The 21,381-nt window shown below is 38.8% G+C and overlaps 1 protein-coding gene across 1 annotated transcript in view; it reads right to left on the bottom strand.

Annotated features, from left to right (window-relative positions):
* Window positions 1-2,766: 2,766 nt before the first annotated feature.
* nnt (nicotinamide nucleotide transhydrogenase) overlaps window positions 2,767-21,381 on the bottom strand; it is a 75,759-nt gene continuing 57,144 nt past the window's right edge. The window contains exons 19-22 of the mRNA XM_057819021.1: window positions 16,715-16,796; window positions 13,326-13,444; window positions 10,457-10,572; window positions 2,767-4,771 (exon numbers count right to left, since the gene is read on the bottom strand). Of these exons, the coding sequence (XP_057675004.1) occupies window positions 4,628-4,771; window positions 10,457-10,572; window positions 13,326-13,444; window positions 16,715-16,796 (461 nt within the window). The 3' untranslated portion in view covers window positions 2,767-4,627. The remainder of the gene's footprint in view (window positions 4,772-10,456; window positions 10,573-13,325; window positions 13,445-16,714; window positions 16,797-21,381) is intronic.

Below are 21,381 nucleotides of genomic sequence, written 5' to 3'. Positions count from 1 at the left end.
GAGCATGAATTTAATTCAACTCTGGACAATCGTATTATTACATAACGCAATTTTCGGACTATAAGGCACACTTGAATATACAATCTAGTGCTGCAACGATCATTCGCGTAACTCGAGTATTCGATTAGAAAAAAATAATCGAACTAAATTTTGTTGCTTCGAGTATTTGTTTAATTAAAGTGGCGTTGTATTGGTTTATTTTGAAAGTGTTTACATTTAGTTTTATTGATTTGGGTAGATACACTGCCCTCTGGTCTGCCTCATTTCACATGGCTGAATCCAACTGCTCCCTGTTAAGACCAACATGAGCTAAGTTTTTGTTTGGGCTAATGTTTTTTAATGCATTCGTAATTTAGTTTATAGGTATATTTAGTCGTTTTTTTGTGGGAATATGAGTCTGAACCACTTGTTAAGAGCATTGTAAAAAAAAAAAAAAGTTAGCATTTTATAGCATTTAAGCTAGCCGACTTTTGCTATGTAAGTTAGCCAGTTGTTCTTTTGCTGTACATAGATCCTCATTTATTTATTTTTTATAACGTTTGAGGCTCATCCCAGGTATTTTAATTTTTCATGTTCCTTATCCGATTACTCGATTATTCGAACTAATTAGTTCTAGTAACTAGTTCATCGATTAATCGACTACTAAAATAATCGATAGCTGCAGCCCTAATACAATCCCTAGCAAAAAGTATGGAATCACCAGACGCTAGATGGCGCCAGATATCATTGAAGCGATGTTCTGTCATGACATATCTCAGCTACTCTCAAGTTTAACCAGTTTGCATTAATTTATTGCAATGTTCTTCCTTATTCAGATGTGTTTCAAGACTACAGTTACAGTTAGACTTCACTTTGATGGTTAATGCAGTTATTGCAATTTTGTTGTTCTATCACAATAGATTGGTTTATTTACATTTCAAAAACCAGAAGCCCTTCATTTACAAATGTGATTGTACTTTACATATTTAAATGTTCGAATATTAAGATTTGAATGAGGCAAAATAACATGCTTTTTCTCTCAAATATATTGTTATAATCATTTGTTTCGGATGTACTGTTATTATTTTCTGTATAAAAATTAATTAGGTGTTTTTTCAAGCGAGTCTTGAAAAAGGGGGTTATCTTATAATCAGGGCCGTCATATTCGGGCCAATACGGTACATCATATTAGTGCAGATGCAAAAAAACAATGCAAATGGACTGTAAAGCAGTCAATAACACACATACCGTGTATCACAAAAGTGAGTACACCCCTCGCATTTCTGCAGATATTTAAGTATATCTTTTCATGGGACAACACTGACAAAATGACACTTTGACACAATGAAAAGTAGTCTGTGTGCAGCTTATATAATAGAGTTCATTTATTTTACCTTCAAAGCAACTCAAAATATAGCCATTAATATCCAAACCCCTGGCAACAAAAGTGAGTACACCCCTTAGAAACTACGTACATCTCTAAATGTCCAAATTGAGTACTGCTTGTCATTTTCCATCCAAAATGTCATGTGACTCGTTACAGGAGTGCTGTCAGGTTTGCTGCAGAGATTGAAGAGGTGGGGTGGGGTGGGGGGTGGGGGGTGTCAGCCTGTTAGTGCTCAGACCATATGCCGCACTCTACATCAAATTGGTGTGCATGGCTGTCACCCCAGGAGGAAGCCTCTTCTGAAGACTGTTCACAAGAAAGCCCACAAAGTTTGCTGAAGACATGTCAACAAAGCACATGGATTACTGGAACCATGTCCTATGGTCCGATGAGACAGGCGGGCTTTCTTGTGTACCGTCTACAGAAGAGGCTTCCTCCTGGGGTGACAGCCAAAATTTGCGGCATCTGGGGAGCAAGCAGCCAGGATCAAATGGTGCTTCAATATGCCAAAAATACATTTGCATTTACTGTCTTTTTTTTTTTTTTTTTAAAGAAGGAAGATGGTTTAAAATGAGTCAGAAAAGCAACAACCGGCGATGAGGGCGGCTGCAGCGATCATGCTAACGGATAGGATCGGATGCAACAGGAGGCTAGCGCCGCAGCAGCTAGCCAGGTTCACGTACAGCCATCCAAGCCGGGGCAGGAGGCTGCTACCGTGGCAGCAGCTGGTCAGGTTCAGCGCCACCCAGAGTGGGGGCCAGCTACAGCGGCAGCAGTCAGCTAGGTGGACCACCAACAGCTTAAGCAACAAGCCAGTACCTTTATGGGACATTCGGGTTTGGGCTGTACAATTTTTAGGCGGTGGGAACTTTGAGGGCAGAGAAGACAGGGAGGATGAAACTCGCAAAAGAATGGGATTGTGTTATTTATTGAAATCTCTGATTTTTTTTTTTTTTTTTAATGTTTTACAAGGTAGACTGTACATTACAAGTTAGGCTGTACATTGCCTTAAGTCCCACCTTTGATTATGTGGGCAATTGCTTGTGCTGTGCAGAGTATAGCCTAAATTGTAAATTGTTGTCATAACATTTATACCATAGATATCTGAGATTGAGGCTTGTAAATCCCACAAACATAGCAAGTGGGCAATTGCGTGGTTTTTTTCAGCACCATTTTCTGCGTATGTTCCGGGAACTACGCCCGTCTCATCATGCCTGCGCTGTCATATTTTGCGTTCCGGTACCTTATGATTTACAAATGAAGCACTGTGGAACGGTGCTCCGGACCATTCCAGCCCACTTTCACACCTGAGGGTTGTTTTTTTTTTTGTATCCATTCATCCATCCGGCCACTTCCTGCAGCGTTAATTCTCACAGCACACGAAAAAACAAGACACAATAATCCAGAATTTAGTGTAAATACAACTTTATTCACTAGGGATGATGCGCCATGATAAACAAATGCGGAAAAGAACATTCACAGTACATTTCCCTAGCATGGTGCATTTAAACTTCAAATCTGAAATAGCTCCTGCTGCACAAATGGGATTATTTTACAAAAATACTTTCCGGGGGACGGGCAGAGAGCGCACATAGAAAATCGCCTTTGTAAAATTGTATTAGTTTTGGGGTAACAACTTCCAAATATTAGGCCGACTTAAATGTTCCGCCGGCAACGTTAACTCCGTTGTCATGCCAAACTAATATAAGTACAGTAACTTCTAACTTGAACTAGGCTTCAACAAACTGAGTGAGGTCAGATGGTTCAACGACACGCGAAAGACGATGACGGGTCCCGAAATTAAGTATGGAAATGACGTGTGATTGGTCGGATGGGAAAAGCTATTGGTAGAGGTAGAGAGAAACGGTGGTCAACACGGCGGAAGGGTTAGTACACATCAGCAGGTCTTCTTACAGCACATTTACAAAAGACTTGAAATGGAGCGACCCCTCTTATTGTTCCTCAAACCAGGAAAAAAAATAATATCAAGCGCTATAAAATATACATATTTCCACACAGGTGTACTCAGTGTTAAGCGTTGATGACAAACATTGGAACGAGGCTTCATTTATGAAACATTTCAAAATTTTTTGCCATCAATTGACATATCTTCAGCTTGCGTGAACCATTGATTCTCAAAGTGTGGTACTCTTTAGTTGTACATGACAGAATCACTGCCCGAGGACAGTTTTGTGGTATTTCTTTTGAATTTATTGACGGCCATTGACGACTATCCTAGCAGCAAATGAGTTAAGCTCAATAAATTTGCAATTCGTTTTGAAGAACAGCTATTTTTTTGGGTTTATGTACAACACGTTGTATTAGGTTTTTTGGCTTATATCCAATCGGGAGTTCTATAAACTGAGTTGTATAGCAGTGGCTGTTGAGAAAGTGCCTCATAAATAAAGTAGGGTTAATTGAATCATACAATTAATTAATCGAATCGGGCACGTGGACATAAAGTCGGGCTTCAACGTAACAGCTTGACGTGATGAATGCTAACTGTGTGGGTGGGGCCTGTTGAACAAAGTCAGTTTCCTTAAGAGGCGGATATAAATGTTGGCTTCACGTTAGTCAAAAACAAAAAAACGCTTATCCACAAGAGTGCACAGCATTATCTAAACAGAGGATCTCGCCACTGCCCATTAAAATGCAAGCCGTCACATACGTCACGTTTATATCCCAAGAACAAATTTTTCCAATTGTTTTTCAGATAAAAATGAATTTGTAGATACATCTTTTTGTTGAACAGAGAAGATTTCTTTTTTTATGGACTATGGTTTCTAAAAACATTTACAAAAACTTCTTGGTACAGTAAAAACAACTGCAAAAGAAGGGGGGTTTACAAAACTGTTTTGAAAGATTGTCGGGGAGAAAAAAATGGCAGGCCAGTTGGTGCGAAATCGTCTGAAATATCATTAACTTGCTTATTCTTCAAGAAAACAAAAACACGAGAATTTTGACATCTATTTCCTAGGTGTAATTTCACACATCTAACATGTCATTAATCTACATTTCTCATTCTTGTGCATTATTGTGAATCTGCACAATGTAAATGGTAAAGCCTTCCTTCATCTAAATTATATAGACATGTAACCGCACAAAAATGTGTACAATGAACGCTGCCATTTGTCTTATTGTAAGGGTTTAACGCGTTAAGATGACATAATGCTGCTGAACCCCTTAATCGTTTCCCTTTTTTTTTTGTGCAACTGGGTTTGAAGGGGTTCGATAGGAGACGGTAGATTGAGTCAGCACACCTCACTGAGCTTCGCGCACCTTGGCTTGCAGGGCGTCGCATGTCTTCTTGGCGTCGCCAAGCAACATGGCCGTGTTGGGCTTGTAGAAGATGGGGTTGTCCACGGCGGCGTAACCTACACCCAGGGAGCGCTTCATCACCACAACCTACAAAAAAAATCGGAATATATGCCATTAGACATGCCCATGCAAGATAATAGCGAGAAGCTTTGCCAGTCTTGGCATTCGGTGTTGTTTTTGGCAGCCCTTTTAATTTTCGTCTTAGTCTTTTGGGCGAAAATATCGATTTTGCCACGTGGCATTTTTTTTACCCATGTGGCTTTTTTTTTTTTTTGCCATGCGGCAAAATTGATTTGGCTCTTAGGCATTTTTTTGGAGTTATGTGGCAAAATGGATTCTGGTATGTGGCAGTTTTTTGGTATGTGGCAAAAAAAAAAAAAAATGCCGTATGTCTCTTTGCATTCCGTGTTGTTTTGGCAGCCCTTTTAATTTTCGCCTAAGTCTTTTGGGCGAAAATATCAAATTTTGCCATGTGGCATTTTTTGGGGTATGTGGCAAAATGGATTTTGGTATGTGGCATTTTTTTCTAACCCTAACCCTTTTGCCACGTGGCAAAATTCATTTTGCCAAGTGGCAAAAAAATGCCACATGGCAAAATCCATTTTGCCACAAGGCAAAATTCATTTAAAATATATATATATATTTTGCCACATACCAAATTCCACTTTTAGTTCTCGCTGTCTCTTCCACACCCAGCGAGCACTTCGTCACCACGATTTACCCCAAAAATCGGAGCATATGCCATTAGAAATGCCCATTCAAGATAATAACGATAAGCTTTGCCATTCTTTGCATTCAGTGTTGTTTTGGCGGCCCTTTTAATTTTTGTCTTAGTCTTTTGGGCGAAAATATCAATTTTGCCATGTGGCTTTTTTTTATTTTTTTTTATTTTTTTTTATTTTTTTGCCATGCGACAAAATTGATTTGGCATTTTTTGGGGGTATGTGGCAAAATGGATTTTGGCATTTGGCATTTTTGGGGTATAATGCCATATGGCAAAATTCATTTTGCCACATGGCAAAAAAAAAAAAAATGCCACGTGGCACAGTCAATTTTGCCACATGGCGAAAAAAATGCCACACTGCCAAATCCATTTTGCCATATGGCCGTGTTGGATATAAAAACTTGATCTTTTATTCGACAGTTACTCAGAATGTTTTCATCTGTAAACTTCAAATGTTTTAGTTCATGAATAAGGGTTTCCAACAATTTCGAAAAGACAAACACAGAGAGTCAACAAGGAGATCAACATCTTCGTGATGATAATACAGATTCAGCAGGAAAACAGCACATTATTTTCAATTAATAGAAATTTATTAGTAGAAAAAAATTATTTAAAAAACAAACAAACTCTTATTTCACATTAATTCCCAGTATTTCCGTGTTTTGATGACGTTACGCTTTTCTAACACTAGTCTATGCAGCCAACCGTTATACCAGCGTTATACTACAAGACGGCATGTTTCTGAAACCCCCGGCACCCGGCCAAGCACCGAGGGGGGAAAAAAAAGACCGCTCAAGAAAGAGAAAGTGATTGGAGGAGTTCAGGCAAAGCCAAATCCAATATGAAAAGAGTGAGAGTTTCTTCATTACTTGTTTAATAATATGGAGTAGCTGGTAAGCGTGAGGAAAACAGCAAAGACTACAGTTCGTTTAGAAAGACAAAATATTATAACTTTCATGATGTAATTGCGACTGCTGTATGTAATTTTTGAACACGGTAACATTACATAACACAATGCCAGTTCCAAAATATTGTGATTTATGTAGTGCTGGGGCGAATTACTGGTAAATCCTCATTTTAGATACGAGCAATTTGAGTTTCGAGCATCACCGCAGCTTCCAGAGCCCTTCCAGATCAAAGCGTCAATAACATCTGCTGCATGAATTATGCCCCCCCACATCCCCAGTTTCATTTTAGGTGATAATTTAATCCTGTCCATGCCAAAAACCCACTCTGTTGCTGTTTCGAGTTGAAAAGTTCAGGAAGTTTATTCTCCGAAATGGCTTAGTCATGTTTCGCTTTGCGGACTGTTTAAAAGCATTTCCCCAAACAGTGCGTGCCCTTGTTAGTGCGTGGCTTGTGTGAACAGCCCCCCTTTTTTTCCCTCTGGGGAGAAAGCTTGAAGTGGGTTCTCAGTTTATAACAGTTTCATTCCTACAGTCGCAACATAACTGAAATGTGTAGATACAGTGTACAGTGGTGTGAAAAAGTATCTGTACCTTTTGGAATTTCCCACATTTCTGCATAAAACCCCCATCAAATGTGATGTGATTTTTGTCAAAATCACACAGATGAAAAAACTGTCTGCTTGAACTAAAACCACCCAAACATTTAAAAGGTTTTCATATTTTAATGAGGACAGTATGCAAACAATGACAGAAGGGGGAAAAATAAGTAAGTGAACCCTCTGCCTAAGGAGACAAAGAGCAATTCAAACCAATTCTTACCAAACAATTTAAGTCAGGTGTGTGCCCAATCACTGATGAGTGGTTTAAAGCTGCCCTTCCCACTATAAAACATACACCTGGTAAGAATTGTCTTGATGAGAAGCATTGTCTGACGGCTCGGTCAAAAGAGCTGTCTGAAGACTATCGATCAAGGATTGTTGATTTGTATTAAGTTGAGAAAGGATACAAAACAGTCTCTAAAAGTCTGGATGTTCATCAATCGACAGTCGAAGAAGTTGTCCACACATAGAGAGTTTGGCACTATTGCTTATCTCCCAAGGAGTGGCCGTCCAACAAAGATGACGTCAAGATTTCAGTGCAAAACTCAGAGAGTCAAAAAAAGAACCCTAAAGTGTCTGCTAAAGATTTACAAAAATCCCTGGCACAGTCCAATATCTCTGTGCACACATCAACTATATGTTAAACTATGGCTTAGAATGGTGTTCATGGGAGGACTCTACGGAGGAAGCCACTGCTGTCTAAAAAAAAATCATTGCTCGTTTAATGTTCGCAAAAAGGCCCTTGGACACTCCACAGAAGTTTTGGCAAAATGTTTTGTGGACTGATCAAACCAACGTTGAATTGTTTGGGAGTAACACACAACGTTATGTGAGGAGGAAAAACGGAACAGCTCTGTGACGGCCCCTGGCCGTTTAATAGTTAATTTTCTGAGGTTCTTCCAGTCAGCTGATCGTCGCCTCCACCAGCTGACTGCTTCCCCTCCCACTGTGACGACAGCTGATCGACGCAGGACGGACCGACGACGTCACCGCTGCTGATTGGCCACGGAAAAAGCTGAGGGACCGACATGAGTCGGGTTATCAATTGTGACGCTTATCTTCGTATAGACCCTACCCACCGACGTCACAAAATCACGTGCTCGCTGTATGGTTCCGCCCACTTGTCTGTCATTTTGTGTCTGTATTATCAATGGTCTCAATTGATCGAGCAATTTATAATGCATTTCATGGAAAACCCGGTGCTTTCGGATGCCGTAAACTCACTCGATGCGTTGCATAAAAGGCGTTATGTGGAAAAGCTTCAGTTTATCCATTCGCCAGATCCATATTTGATGCCTAAATCGATGTTTTTCGACCCGCTGTCTCCGCCGTATTTGCCTGACATCTGCTAGCTACCCTGAACTGTACAACTATCTTGTCCGCACAAAATCAGACTATTCTCACGAAAGTTTGAAAAACTTTAAGAGCTTGGAGGCTTATAAATACTTCGTTGCTGGTTGGGTGAAACAGGTCCTCGTCCACGAAAATTCGGCAGGAATCTATCTTGTGCTTGGAAAGGTGAGTTACGAAATTTTCAATTCAAAATCTTTTGTTATTGCTAACATCCACTGTCAAGTCTAATGTATTTCATGTCGTTTGTCAATGGAGTTAGGGCTTTTAATGTTGATATGGTTTAGCGATAGCACTCTCACTACATACATACGTGTATGTTGTCGGCGATTAGCCTAGCAATGATCTTAATTGTGGTTGTCAGCCCAAAACCCTCTAAATATATATTAAATGCATCTTACCAGATATAAAATGACTACTACATAATCTGTGGTAATCGTTTGGAGCCCAGTTTTCTCGTCGAATTGCAGCAGCCCATCTCACTCTCTTCTCTCCGGGTCTCTCGGAATCCGGTAGAACTTCAAGTCTCTCCGTCTTCTCTGTCTATCTTCTCTGTTATTGCAACCGACCGCCACACACGCCTTCACCATTTTGATTATTAATGTTAATGAGCAGAAAAACACGTCGTAAATAGGAGAAATGTACGTAGCCGTAACAGGGAAACATGATGTGTTGACGGACAATTGGGCGGCACCAGTCAGGAGGAAGGAGTTGTGACGTCACGTGGGTAGGGTCTATAGAACTTGTTCCCCTCTGCTTGCATTTCACTGGGTCATAAATCCACAGTGTTGTTTTTAGACTTACTCGAGTTTATCGTTGAAGCACTAGTTTTGATTTCAACAATTTTTGAAACATCCGCAATTAAAAAGCTCAAATTCATTCAGAAAATCCATTCACACTAACCTATTTAACCCTTGTTAAGTATAATTTGTGGTCTTCCTTCTATATGAAGATTAGGGATGTAGCACATATTTAGCTATGGTATTCTTTCTATTGTCATACATATAGATTTCCATTATTATTTATTTTTGTACATATTTTTATTTTATACTTTATTATTTTCATAAATACTGACTTTTTTTTCATGTACATTTATAGTGACAATGAAAGTAAAGTGAAATGAAAATGGAAGGGTGGAAAGAGGACCGACACCCCATGGAAGTGTGGGCTGTGTGATGTAGCCCTGTGTCTAATTCCAGGACGAAACTGCTTTTCGGAGTGGCATGCCTGAAAAAAATTTAACTTATTTATTATAAATATTTTTGAAAATACTTTTTTTCCCAATGTTATATATTTTTTTTTTCCCCACAATCAGTCTTCTCAATTTGTGTATATAAATGTGTGTTCAAGAAGCTTGATTGTGTGTACATAGTTTTCATCAGGTGATGGGCCGCAATACCTAAACTCATATAGAGATGGCCTCTAAACACTTTTTGTGTTAGATGGTATATTTTTTCACTGTTCTTCACTGTTTGGTCTGCTGTATATAACCTGTTTTGACTAGAGCATGTATAAAGGCAAAAAACGCCTATGGCTATACCTGTTGTTGATGTTGAATTGTCAAATATAAGACTATTTATTCTAAGTTTTTTTGGTTGAATGTTCATCCTAACATGTTGAATAAATATTACAGTTTCAAAACGGTTCGTTACACATGTTTGGTTGTCAATTGGACATCAATATTAAAAATTTTGACAAAACCATTTTGGAATTTTTGGTCTTTTTGGGCCCAAAATGATGATTTATAATTGGTCAGTGAAGGAAACAACAGTTTGAACATGAAGTTCAAGGTGTCACAAAAAAAGGGACCAAACCAGGCCATCGTAAACAATTCTTTCTTTGAAATATAAAGGCAACTTCAAAGGCATGCAAAATAAGACAAAATAGGCCCAGACCTTAAAGGGTTAATGCTTTTTCTTTGGAGAAAAGGTAGTGTGTGCCATGATTCTGTTGAGCTGCTCTGGGCCATGAGTGTGAAACCCAGATTTTAGAGCAGTGCCATTCCACAGGGACACAGTCAGCCCTAATGGGATCAGGATGGGACTGCACCTGGAGTTGTAACCATCTCTCTAACTCTTCCTTTCTTTGTGTGTTTCTAGTAACATCCACTCGTCTGTTCCTCTTTTATCTATTTTGGACCCGGGGCACGCAAATGTTACGACTGAGCGTGCGTGGGCCAGATGTGTCTCACCTGCTTGGCCTTCCAGACCTCCAGGACGGGCATGCCGGCAATGATGGAGTTAGGGTCTTCTTGGGCGGCGGAGTTCACCGTGTCATTGGCGCCGATCACCAGGACGAGATCGGTCTCTGTTAGGACACAAAAGACGACTGAAGTATCGAGTCTACACGCATTTCTTTTCATCATAGATTTGTGGAATGTTCCGCATTTTTCATTCCAAGATTTCCAACAGCTATGAAAAATGGCTAAAATGAAATTGCTGTGGTGACATGGATTGTAAAATCAAAGATTTCCGTGCTAGTTGGCTAAAGTATTAAAATTTGATTACAAAGATACATTGGTGTAACTAAAACCCCTAGCAAAAAGCATGGAATCACCAGTCTCGGACAAGCACTCACTCAGACATTTTTTATGTGGAACAAACGCACATAAAAAAGCTTGGAGAAAAAAAATGAATTAGTTGAAAAGTGCAACTCTTTAGGATTCAGAAACACTAAAAGAAAGAAATAATGGTAGTCATTAAATGTTACTTTTAAGTGCAGGGAAACGTATGGAATCATGAGAAACAAACAAAGAAATGACAATCAAAACACATCTTTAGTATTTAGTTGCATCACTTCTGGCTTTTATGACAGCTTGCAGTCTCTGAGGCATGGACTTGATGAGTATTCATCAATTTGGTGCCAACTCTCTTTGATTGCAAGTGCCAGATCATCCTTGCAGGTCGGAGATTTTCAATAGGGTTGAGATCTGGGCTAATTGCAGGCCATGACATTGACTGGATGAGTCCGTCTCCAAGAAATGCTTTTAACAATTTTAAGCTCTGTGGCACGATGCATTGTCATCTTGGTAAATGATTTCATTATCCCCAAACATATTTTCAATTGAAGGGATAAGAGAGCTGTCAAAAATTCCAATGTAAACTTGTGTATTTATTGAAGATTTAACCACAGCCATCTCCCAAGTGCCTTCACCTGACATGCAGCCCCATATCATCAAGGACTGAGGGAATTTTGATGTTTTGTTCAGGCAGTCATCCTTGTAAATCTCACTGGAACAGCACCAAACAAAAGTTCCAGCATCATCACCTTGTCCAATGCAGATTCTTGACTCGTTACTGAAAATAACCTTCATCCAGTCATTCACAGTCCATGATTGCCTCTCCGTAGCCCATTGCAGTCTTATCCTTTTCCGTTTAAGTGTCAATGATGGTTTCCTTTTAGCTTTCCTGTATGAAAATCCCATTTCCTTCAGGCGATTTTTCATAGTTCTGTCACACACCTTGACTCCAGCTTCCTCCCATTTCTTCATTTGTCTTGTTGTACATGTCTGTCTTCAGACATATGGCCTTTGGTTGTTTGTCATGACGTGTGGATGGCTACCAGTATGCTTAACTTTAACAATCTTGCCATACTGATTGTACTTGGTCCAGATTTTTGATACAGCTGACTGTGAACAACCCACATCTTTGGCAACCATACGTGTAGCGTTACCTTCTTCAAGAAGTTTGATCATCCTCTCCTTGGTATCAAGAGACATCTCTCTTGTCTGAGCCATGATTCTTGTGAATCCACTTGGTCCTGCAGAACCTCCAAGGTGTGGTAACATCATTGTTTTTAACTGCTGACTAACGAGCAGATCTAATCTGAGGCAGGGGCCCAATTAAGGAAAGACAATTGACAGGGTGTGTCTGTATTTTCTATTCAAAATGGAGTGATTCCATATTTTTTTCTTCAGAAAGGAGTAATTCTATATTTAACATTTACACATTAACATTTACTGACCACCACAATGTTTTTTATTCAATTCTTTTAGTGTTTCTGAATGCCAAGGAGTTGCACTTTTGAACTCATTCATTATTTTTTCAAGCTTTTTATCGGAGTTTGTTCTACATAATAAAATGTCTGAGTGCTCATCCGAGACTGGTGATTCTATACTTTTTGCTAGAGTTCGCATCCCAAAATTACTGGACTACTTCACTAAATATTTTGGCTATCAAATTATTCCAAATATTTAAAAGGGTTGTGGACCTCTCCAAATTCTTACTATTCTAAGCAGGCTCCGGTTTTGGTGACGATAAATTTAGTTACATTTAGTACCAAGAACTTTTTATTCTTGGCACCTTCCATTAAGTTTCAAATGGAGAGACAACAAGAACCAAAAGTGGTATTTGCCACGTGGCAAAATGGATTTTGCCATGTGACACTTTTTCTTTGCCAAGTGGCATTTTTTTGCCATGTGGAAAAATAGATTTTGACATGTGGCATTTTTTTTGGGGTATGTGGCAAAACGGATGTGGATTTTGGAAAATTTGGACGTGCATAGCCGTCAATGGCATAGCCTGACTTGGTTGCCAGTTGAATGTCAATGCGCTGTAATGCTAAGCGTATGGTCAAAAATCACAGCCACACATGTTTTCCTGCTATTTAAAATGAATGGAAAATTTGGACATGCATATCCATCAATGGCATGTATGTGCATGGCCTTCAAAAATGCCACAAACCCCACCCCTAAAAAATGCAACAAACCAATATTCATTTTGCCACATACCCCAAAAAAATGCCACATGTCAAAATCCATTTTGCCACATGGCAAAAAAAAAATGCCACGTGGCAAAATCAATTTTGCCACATGGCAAAAAAATGCCACATGGAAAATTCGATTTTGCCACATGGCAAATACCACTTTTGGTTGTCGGCCCTGCTGAATGACATACATTTGGAGCTGTAAAGCCCATTATCCTTGCTTGAAAAGACATTTCCTGTAAAATGTACTTTTTCCATAAGATGTGCCCTTTACATTCCTTTACATCATAATAGAACTGTACTAATAATTGGATGTTACAAAGTTATGTATATTCGGATGACTCAGCTCATTTTACCAGGGAAGTCTTCGTTAATTTCCTCCATCTCCAGGACAATGTCGTAAGGGACGCCAGCTTCGGCCAACAGCACGTTGAGCTGACCGGGCATACGACCAGCCACGGGGTGAATACCAAACCTAAGGCGACAAAATGTAATTACCATTTTTCATTAGCATCAATTTCCTGTAATCATTAAAAACAATGACTGGTTGATCAACTGCTGTAAATTTGCTTAGTTAAAATTAAAAAGAGCTGAACAAGGCTGCAACTGAGTTTTGGTGAGACGCGGGCAATTAATTGTTGTAAGTAGAGATATGACCGAAAACTTTTGGTCGAAAATAGCCAAAACTGGATTTTCAATTTTCGGTTAAAAGGGCGAAAGTTTACCACCAAAACGTCTGAAGAACCTTAGTCCTCTTGTGATGACGTCATCAAAACACAAAAAGCTAATCAAGGCATCTGTTCGAATTATTGTGCGCACAGTTTACATTTATGCTTTCCTTATTATAGTAGGTCACCAAATAGAATAACGTCTGTCTAGTCAGCCTTTCCTTTGTTCTGGGCCATGTGACAGTCTATAACAAAAGTGAGTACACCCCTCACATTTCTGCAGATATTTAAGTATATCTTTTCATGGGACAACACTGACAAAATGACACTTTGACAAAATGAAAAGTAGTCTGTGGGCAGCTTATATAATAGAGTTAATTATTTTTCCCTCAAAACATAGCCATTAATATTTAAACCCTAGTGAGTACACCCCTTAGAAACTACATCCCTAAATGTCCAAATTGAGTACTGCTTGTCTTTTCCCTCCAAAATGTCACGTGACTTGTTACAGGAGTGCTGTCAGCATTGCTGCAGGGATTAAAGAGGTGGTGGTGGGGGGGTGTCATTCTCACCACCATGCTTGACTGTAGGTATGACACACTTATCTTTGTACTCCTCACCTGGTCGCCACCATAGATGCTTGAGACCATCGCAAACAAACAAATTAACCTTCGTCTCATCGGACCGTAGGACATGGTTCCGGTAATCCATGTGCTGTGTTGACACGTCTTCAGCAAACTGTTTGCAGGCTTTCTAGTGTACAGTTTTCAGAAGAGGCTTCCTACTGGGGTGACAGCCATGCACACCAATTTAATGTATAGTATGGCGTATGCGCTGAGCACTAACAGGCTGAAGCCCCACCTCTTCAATCTCTGCAGCAATGCTGACAGCACTCCTGTAACAAGGAGGAGCTGCAACGATTAATCGATTAACTCGAGTATTCGATTAGAAAAAAAGATTCGAATTAAGTTTTGCTGCTTCGGGTATTCGTTTAATTAAAGTGGCGTTGTAATGGTTTATTTAGAAAGTGTTTGCATTTAGTTTTATTGATTTTGGGTGGATACACCGCCCTCTTGTCTGCTTCATTTCACATGGCTAAATCCAGCTGCTCCGTGTTAAGACCAACATCAGCCAAGTTTTTGTTTGAGCTAATTGATTGATTAATTTATTTTGAGCAGTAATAACAAAAACAGCAAGAATAGGGAAAAAACAAATAACAATAGTACCAGTAATGTTGATTTTAACAAAAATTAATAACAAATACATACAGTACATACGTAGCTCGAAAAGGAGTGGGAAGAAGCTGAGCTTTTTTTGGGTCCCACCCCCAATTTACTCCCCAAATATTCAATATAAATACAGTCACTTCCCAAAACCGTCATCATCATTGCACTATCACCACTACCATCACTACCACCGCCATCGCCATCAGTTGGCTAATGCATTTGTAATTTAGTGTATTGGTATATTTAGCCGTTATTTTTTTTAATTATTTTTTTTTTGTGAGAATATGTGTCTGAACCATGTGTTAAGAGCATTGTTTAAAAAAAAAAAAAAAAAAAAAAAAAGCTTTAGCGTTTTATAGCATTTAAGCTAGCGGACTTTTGCTATGTAAATTAGCCATTGTTGTTTGTTGTACATAGATCCTTTTTTTTATTTTATTTTTTAAACTGTTTGAGGCTCAGCTCAGGTATTTTAATTTTTCATGTTCCTTTTCCGATTACTCGATTATTCGAACTAACTAGTTCATCGATTAATCGACTACTAAAATAATCGATAGCTGCAGCCCTAAACAAGTCACATGACATTTTGGAAGGAAAAAGACAAGCAGTACTCAATTTGGACATTTAGGGATGTAGTTTCTAAGGTGTGGACTCACTTTTGTTGCTAGGGGTTTAGATATTAATGGCTATATTTTGAGGGGAAAATAAATGAACTCTATTATTCAGTATAAACTGCACACAGACTACTTTTCATTGTGTCAAAGTTTCATTTTGTCAGTGTTGTCCGATGAAAAGATATACTTAAATATCTGCAGAAATGCAAGGGGTGTACTTTTGTAATACACTGTAGTCTATGTATTCTATGTTCTACATTGCTTTCCTGTCCCTCCTATCCTTTTGTTTTCCCCTGACTAAAAGCGCTGCCATTACAGCAACCGGAGGGACAAGCTACCAACCTCCACAAAATCTACATCGACTTCTTCATACACATAGCTTAACATTATCAGAAAATTACTGTATGTTTCCCTACTCTACAGGTGTTAGTACAGGCAGACGGGAATAAAGTGGCTATGTCACATAATGGAAGCACTCATTTGGTTTGGGATTAACTTGTATTAGTTAGGTGGTTTTAGGTAGGAGAAGGGTCCTCGGAAGCCCCGCAGCATCTGGGAAGTATTAGCGGCGTTGGCTAGGAATTGAAAAAGACACTTTGGACATAGTCAAAGTGAGGGACGCGGAAGTGAACTTTCAATGATACAACAGGACACAAGCAATGGGAGATTAAAAGGGATTACAGTCATTAAAGATTTCGAATACCAAGCAAATTAAAAAGGGTCTATGTATGTGCTATACTTCTCCTTTTGCTTGAATTGTGACCACCCGCTTTCCCTCTAATCAAGTATAAATGCTTTAAGTAGCTTGCAAGCAGCAGCTGCGACATCCACCATCAAACAGACGGGACAATTACAAGGGCTTCCGCCAGCCTTTTTCTTATCCATCCATCTCATGTTTGTCCTTTTTTTGTTGTCCTGACATTTATTCAACAACATAAATCCTAACCTCCTGTGTTTTCTTCTTCAAATGATGCCAATTCTTGAAGTAATTGGCATCATTTGCAGCACAGGAAAAATACGGCTTCGCTGGAATTCATTCAAAAGTATCAATCATTCAATTAAGCACACAATTACAACAAATATAAACCTGTTTGTTAAATGTTCCTTTCTTAATAGAATTTATGCTTCTGATCACACCAGGGATTGTGCATGTGAGGAGCCAGTAGCCACAGAAAAAGCAAGTGAAGAATGTTAACTTGGAGAAGAATAGCCCGGGTGGGGTTTGACATGTGAAACTTACCGGACTTCTTTGCCAGCATCTTTGAGATTCTTCACCAACTCGGCGATGGGGTACTGTGCCTTTGCAGCGCAAAGACCGTAACCTGTATGAAAAAAGTAAACATTTTAGCAACACTATCTATAAATCATTTGTAATATACTGTACACAGTATACTAGGGGTGGGAACCTCTGGTATCTCACAATAACGATGATGTCACGATATGGTGAGACAACAATGATCAATACATAGGTCAGGAAATCTACAAAACAACTAATAAACAGAAAAACAAGCTCAGGGTTTCCCCTACAAATAAAAGATGGTGGCACACCGCCACACCAAAATAAAAGCCGCCACGGCTTGCATATGAGATTTTTTTTTTTTTTTTCAAGATTTAAAGACCCATTCTAATTTACAATTCAATATGAAGTCTAATTGAATATTTGAAGCTCACTTTTTATGCACTATTTGCCATAAGTCGACTGAAATAACATGTCAAATACAAATTATTCCTATACACGCTTTATTTTGAAAAGCACATCACGTGCCCGTGAACGTTGGTCGTCGGCGCGGAGATATACTGCCGGCCAAAGTTATTGACACCCCAGCAATTCTGTCAGATGATGCTCGATTTCTCCCAGAAGATGATTGCAAGTACAAATGCTTTGGTAGTAATATCTTCATTTATTTTGCTTGAAATGAAAAACACAAAAGAGAATGAAAAAAATAATCAAATCATTATCATTTTACTAGGGCTGTCAAAATTATCGCGTTAACGGGCGGTAATTAATTTTTAATTAATTAAAATATTTGACGCAATTAACGCACATGCCCCGCTCAGACAGATTGAAATGACAGTAGTGTGAAATGCCCACATGTTAATTGTGTTTTATGGAGTTTTGCCGCCCTCTGCTGGCGCTTGGGTGAGACTGAGTTTATAGGCTTCAGCTCCCATTAGCATTGCGTAAGTAATTATTGACATCAACAATGGCGGGCTACTAGTTTATTTTTTGATTGAAATTTTTACAAATTTTATTAAAACGAAAACATTAAGGGGGGTTTTAATATAAAATTTCTATAACTTGTACTAACATTTATCTTTTAAGAACTACAAGTCCCTCTATACATGGATCGCTTTAACAGAATGTTAATAACTTTAATGCCATCTTGTTGATTTATTGTTATAATAAACAAATACAGTCCCTATGCACCGTATGTTGAATGTATACATCCATCTTGTGTCTTATCTTTCCATTCCAACAATAATTTACAGAAAAATATGGCGTATTTTACAGATGGTTTGAATTACGATTAATTAATTTTTAAGCTGTAATTAACTCGATTAAAAATTTTAATTGTTTGACAGCCCTACATTTTACATAATACAAAAGTATTGGCACCCTCAACTTAATACTTGGTAGCACAACCTTTAGATGAAATAACTGCGAACAACTGCTCCCGGTATCCATCAATGAGTTTCTGCTGGAATTTTAGACCATTCTTCTTAGGCCAACTGCTCCAGGCCTCTCAGATTTGAGGGGTGCCATTTTCAGATCTCTCCACAGGTGTTCTATGGGATTCAGGTCTAGACTCTTTGCTGGCCACTTTAGAAGTCTCCAGTGCTTTCTCTCAAACTATTTTCTAGTGCTTTTTGAAGTGTATTTTGGGTCATTCTCCTGCTGGAAGACCCATGACCTCTGGGAGAGACCCAGCTTTCTCACACTGGGCCCTACATTATGCTGCAAAATCTGTTGGTCGTCTTCAGATTTCATAATGCCATGCACACTGTCAAGCAGTCCAGTGCCAGAGGCAGCAAAGCAACCCCAAAACATCAGGGAACTTCAGCCATGTTTGACTGTGGGGACCATGTTCTTTTCTTTGAAGGCCTCGTTTTTTTCCTTTTCCCAAAAGCTCTTTTTGGCTTTCTCAGGTAAGTTTTGGCAAACTCCAGCCTGGCTTTTTTATGTCTCTGGGTCAGAAGTGGGGTCTTCCTGGGTATCCTAACATAAGAGTCCCTTTTCAGTCAGGCGTCGACGGATAGTACGGGTTGAGACTGTTGTACCCTCGGACTGCGGGACAGCTTGAACTTGTTTGGATGTTAGTCGAGGTTCTTTATCCACCATTCGCACAATCTTTCGTTGAAATCTCTTGTCAATTATTCTTTTCCGTCCACATATAGGGAGGTTAGCCACAGTGCCATGGGATTTACACTTATTGATGACACTGCACATGATAGACACAGGAATATTCAGGTCTTTGGAGATGGACTTGTAGCCTTGAGATTGCCCATGCTTCCTCACAATTTATCTTCTCAAGTCCTCAGACAGTTCTTTGGTCTTCTTTCTTTTCTCCATGTGGTACACACAAGGACACAGGACAGAGGTTAAGTCAACTTTAATCCATTTTAACTGGCTGCAAGTGTGATTTAGTTATGGCCACCACCTGTTATGTGCCACAGGTAAGTAACAGGTGCTGTTAATTACACAAATAAGAGAAGCATCACATGATTTTTCAAAGGATGCCAATACTTTTGTCCAGCCCATTTTGGGAGTTTAGTGTAAAATGATAATAATTTTTTCCCATTCTCTTTTGTGTTTTTTCATTGCAAGCAAAACAAATGAAGATATTACTACCAAAGCATTTGTAATTGCAATCATTTTCTGGGAGAAATTGAGCATTATCTGACAGAATTGCAGAAGTGCCAATATGTTTGGCCAGCAGTGTGTAGTATATCATACTGCATTGGTACCGAGTGGCAGCGCCAAGCTGTGGATCGTACCCGGAAATATATTTACTGTTGGTTTGTGGGAGGAAGCAGGCATCCTTGTGTAACTCTCAACTAAGCATATAGAGCGCATGCAAACTATGTGGAAGGCCAGAGCCAAAATTGAAAACCACAACCACAAAACCTATTAGGATATGTTAACCACCACCGCACCATGTTTCCAGTCACTATTTTATGTTTGTTGTACTTGATCTTTATCACACCCCAAAGCCCACACAAGCGCACGCCAAAGACTCCAATGATGTTCACAAGCCTTGTGAAAACAACCAATCCGAAACCACCTTGCTTGGCCATGCCTATTAAACAGACGTGATGATAAATGAAATATATATGGCGGGAAACACTCAGGTGACTTGAAGTTCCACTCTGAGACCCCCAATTTGCCACATTTCAAAATTGTCCTATTTGCATGTGTGATAAATCATTGGAAAGCTTGAAATCTCCATTTTTAGAAGGGAAGAAAAATTTTGAACAGGAGGGCATTTGAAAAAAAAAATTATAATAATTTTTTTTTTTTTGAAACAGCAAAACCCTAACTGGAGGCAAGAGAACGCGAGAGCAGAATAAAAGACGTCATGATTTTAATGAGATATTATCGTGTACATACATCTTTTCGATCCAAAAACGCCATGTAGCATGTATCACCGAGTGTGAAGACACAGCTGTGAATGGCCACAGACGGATTTTTGGCGGATTTTATGGGTGAAACATGGTCATATAACAAGGGTCGCGATGCAGAAATCGTAGACATGAAGGAGTGGTTGAGATGTTCATTTTCATATATTTACTCTTTTAAACGTTTTTTTTTTTTTTTTTTTCAATTTTTCTTTGTTTGGATCGATTATTTATCATCTGACATATCGGAGAAAATGTGACAGTAACAAAAAACATACAATTAAGCGATAGTTATGAGTAGAGCTGGGAATTCGATTATAAAACGATTATTGATGCACCACCCTCCTTTTTTTTTACATTTTTTTTTAATGTTTTGTACATTAGTTCCAAAATCGTTCAAAAATCCTCTCAGGCTAAACCAAACTACTATTTCAATATCAAGTTAACATATAACAGTAAACAAATATACAAAAATAACAGTAAATAAAATACTCCAGTCCCCATTCTGTATCAGCAGCTTCAAACTACATTCAATTAATTTAATGTTGTGAATCAACCGTTACAGTTGTTAAAATTGCTCCCGTTATTCCATAATTTCCCTATTGTCTACTTTTGACATGTCAAAGTTTTAAAACAGTTTCATCATTTAACGATAGATTCAAGACAAGATTTTGCCAATTTAGGAATATTTTAGATAAAAAGTTAATTAGTTTCGCTACAAAAGAGCCTTCAAGAGAAGTCTACTGCTTTAAGATGGCGGCGGTTTACTAATGCCGGCAAGTCTGTCATTTCGCATCTCTGTTCAATAATACATGTTCTAACACCGCCGTCTTCTGTCATTTTGCATCTAGTTCTACATATATATGATATCTACTGTAGCCGTATGTTTGTAGCAACTAGCAACTGGGCGTTGTTTGTAGCCACTGTCGGCCCGAGTCAGGTATGATTGTTTTTTTTATCTAGCGACATGAGTTGAACATGATATTTACTCTCATTCCGTTCCTCATTGCGTCCCAAAGACCGCGCCTACTGTGTTTTACTTCCGCTTTACCTGGTATAATTCAATAATCGGAATTTGGATGTTTGTGAATCGTTCTCGAATCTTCCACGGCCGAATCGCGAATAATCTAACAATCGGAAATTTCACACGCCTCTAGTTATGAGGTAGATATCCGTGACTTTTTTTTACAGGCACCATTTTTTCATTGTGACGTCATTTGTTTAAAAGTTTAAAATATGCGAGTGAATCATTTTTTTTAGTTTAGTTTTTTTTTTTTTTTAAACGAAATA

Source organism: Corythoichthys intestinalis, chromosome 17 (genome assembly GCF_030265065.1).
Source record: "Corythoichthys intestinalis isolate RoL2023-P3 chromosome 17, ASM3026506v1, whole genome shotgun sequence".
In the NCBI taxonomy this organism is placed as follows: Eukaryota; Metazoa; Chordata; class Actinopteri; order Syngnathiformes; family Syngnathidae; genus Corythoichthys; species Corythoichthys intestinalis.
This window is presented reverse-complemented; position numbering and strand designations above follow the sequence as displayed.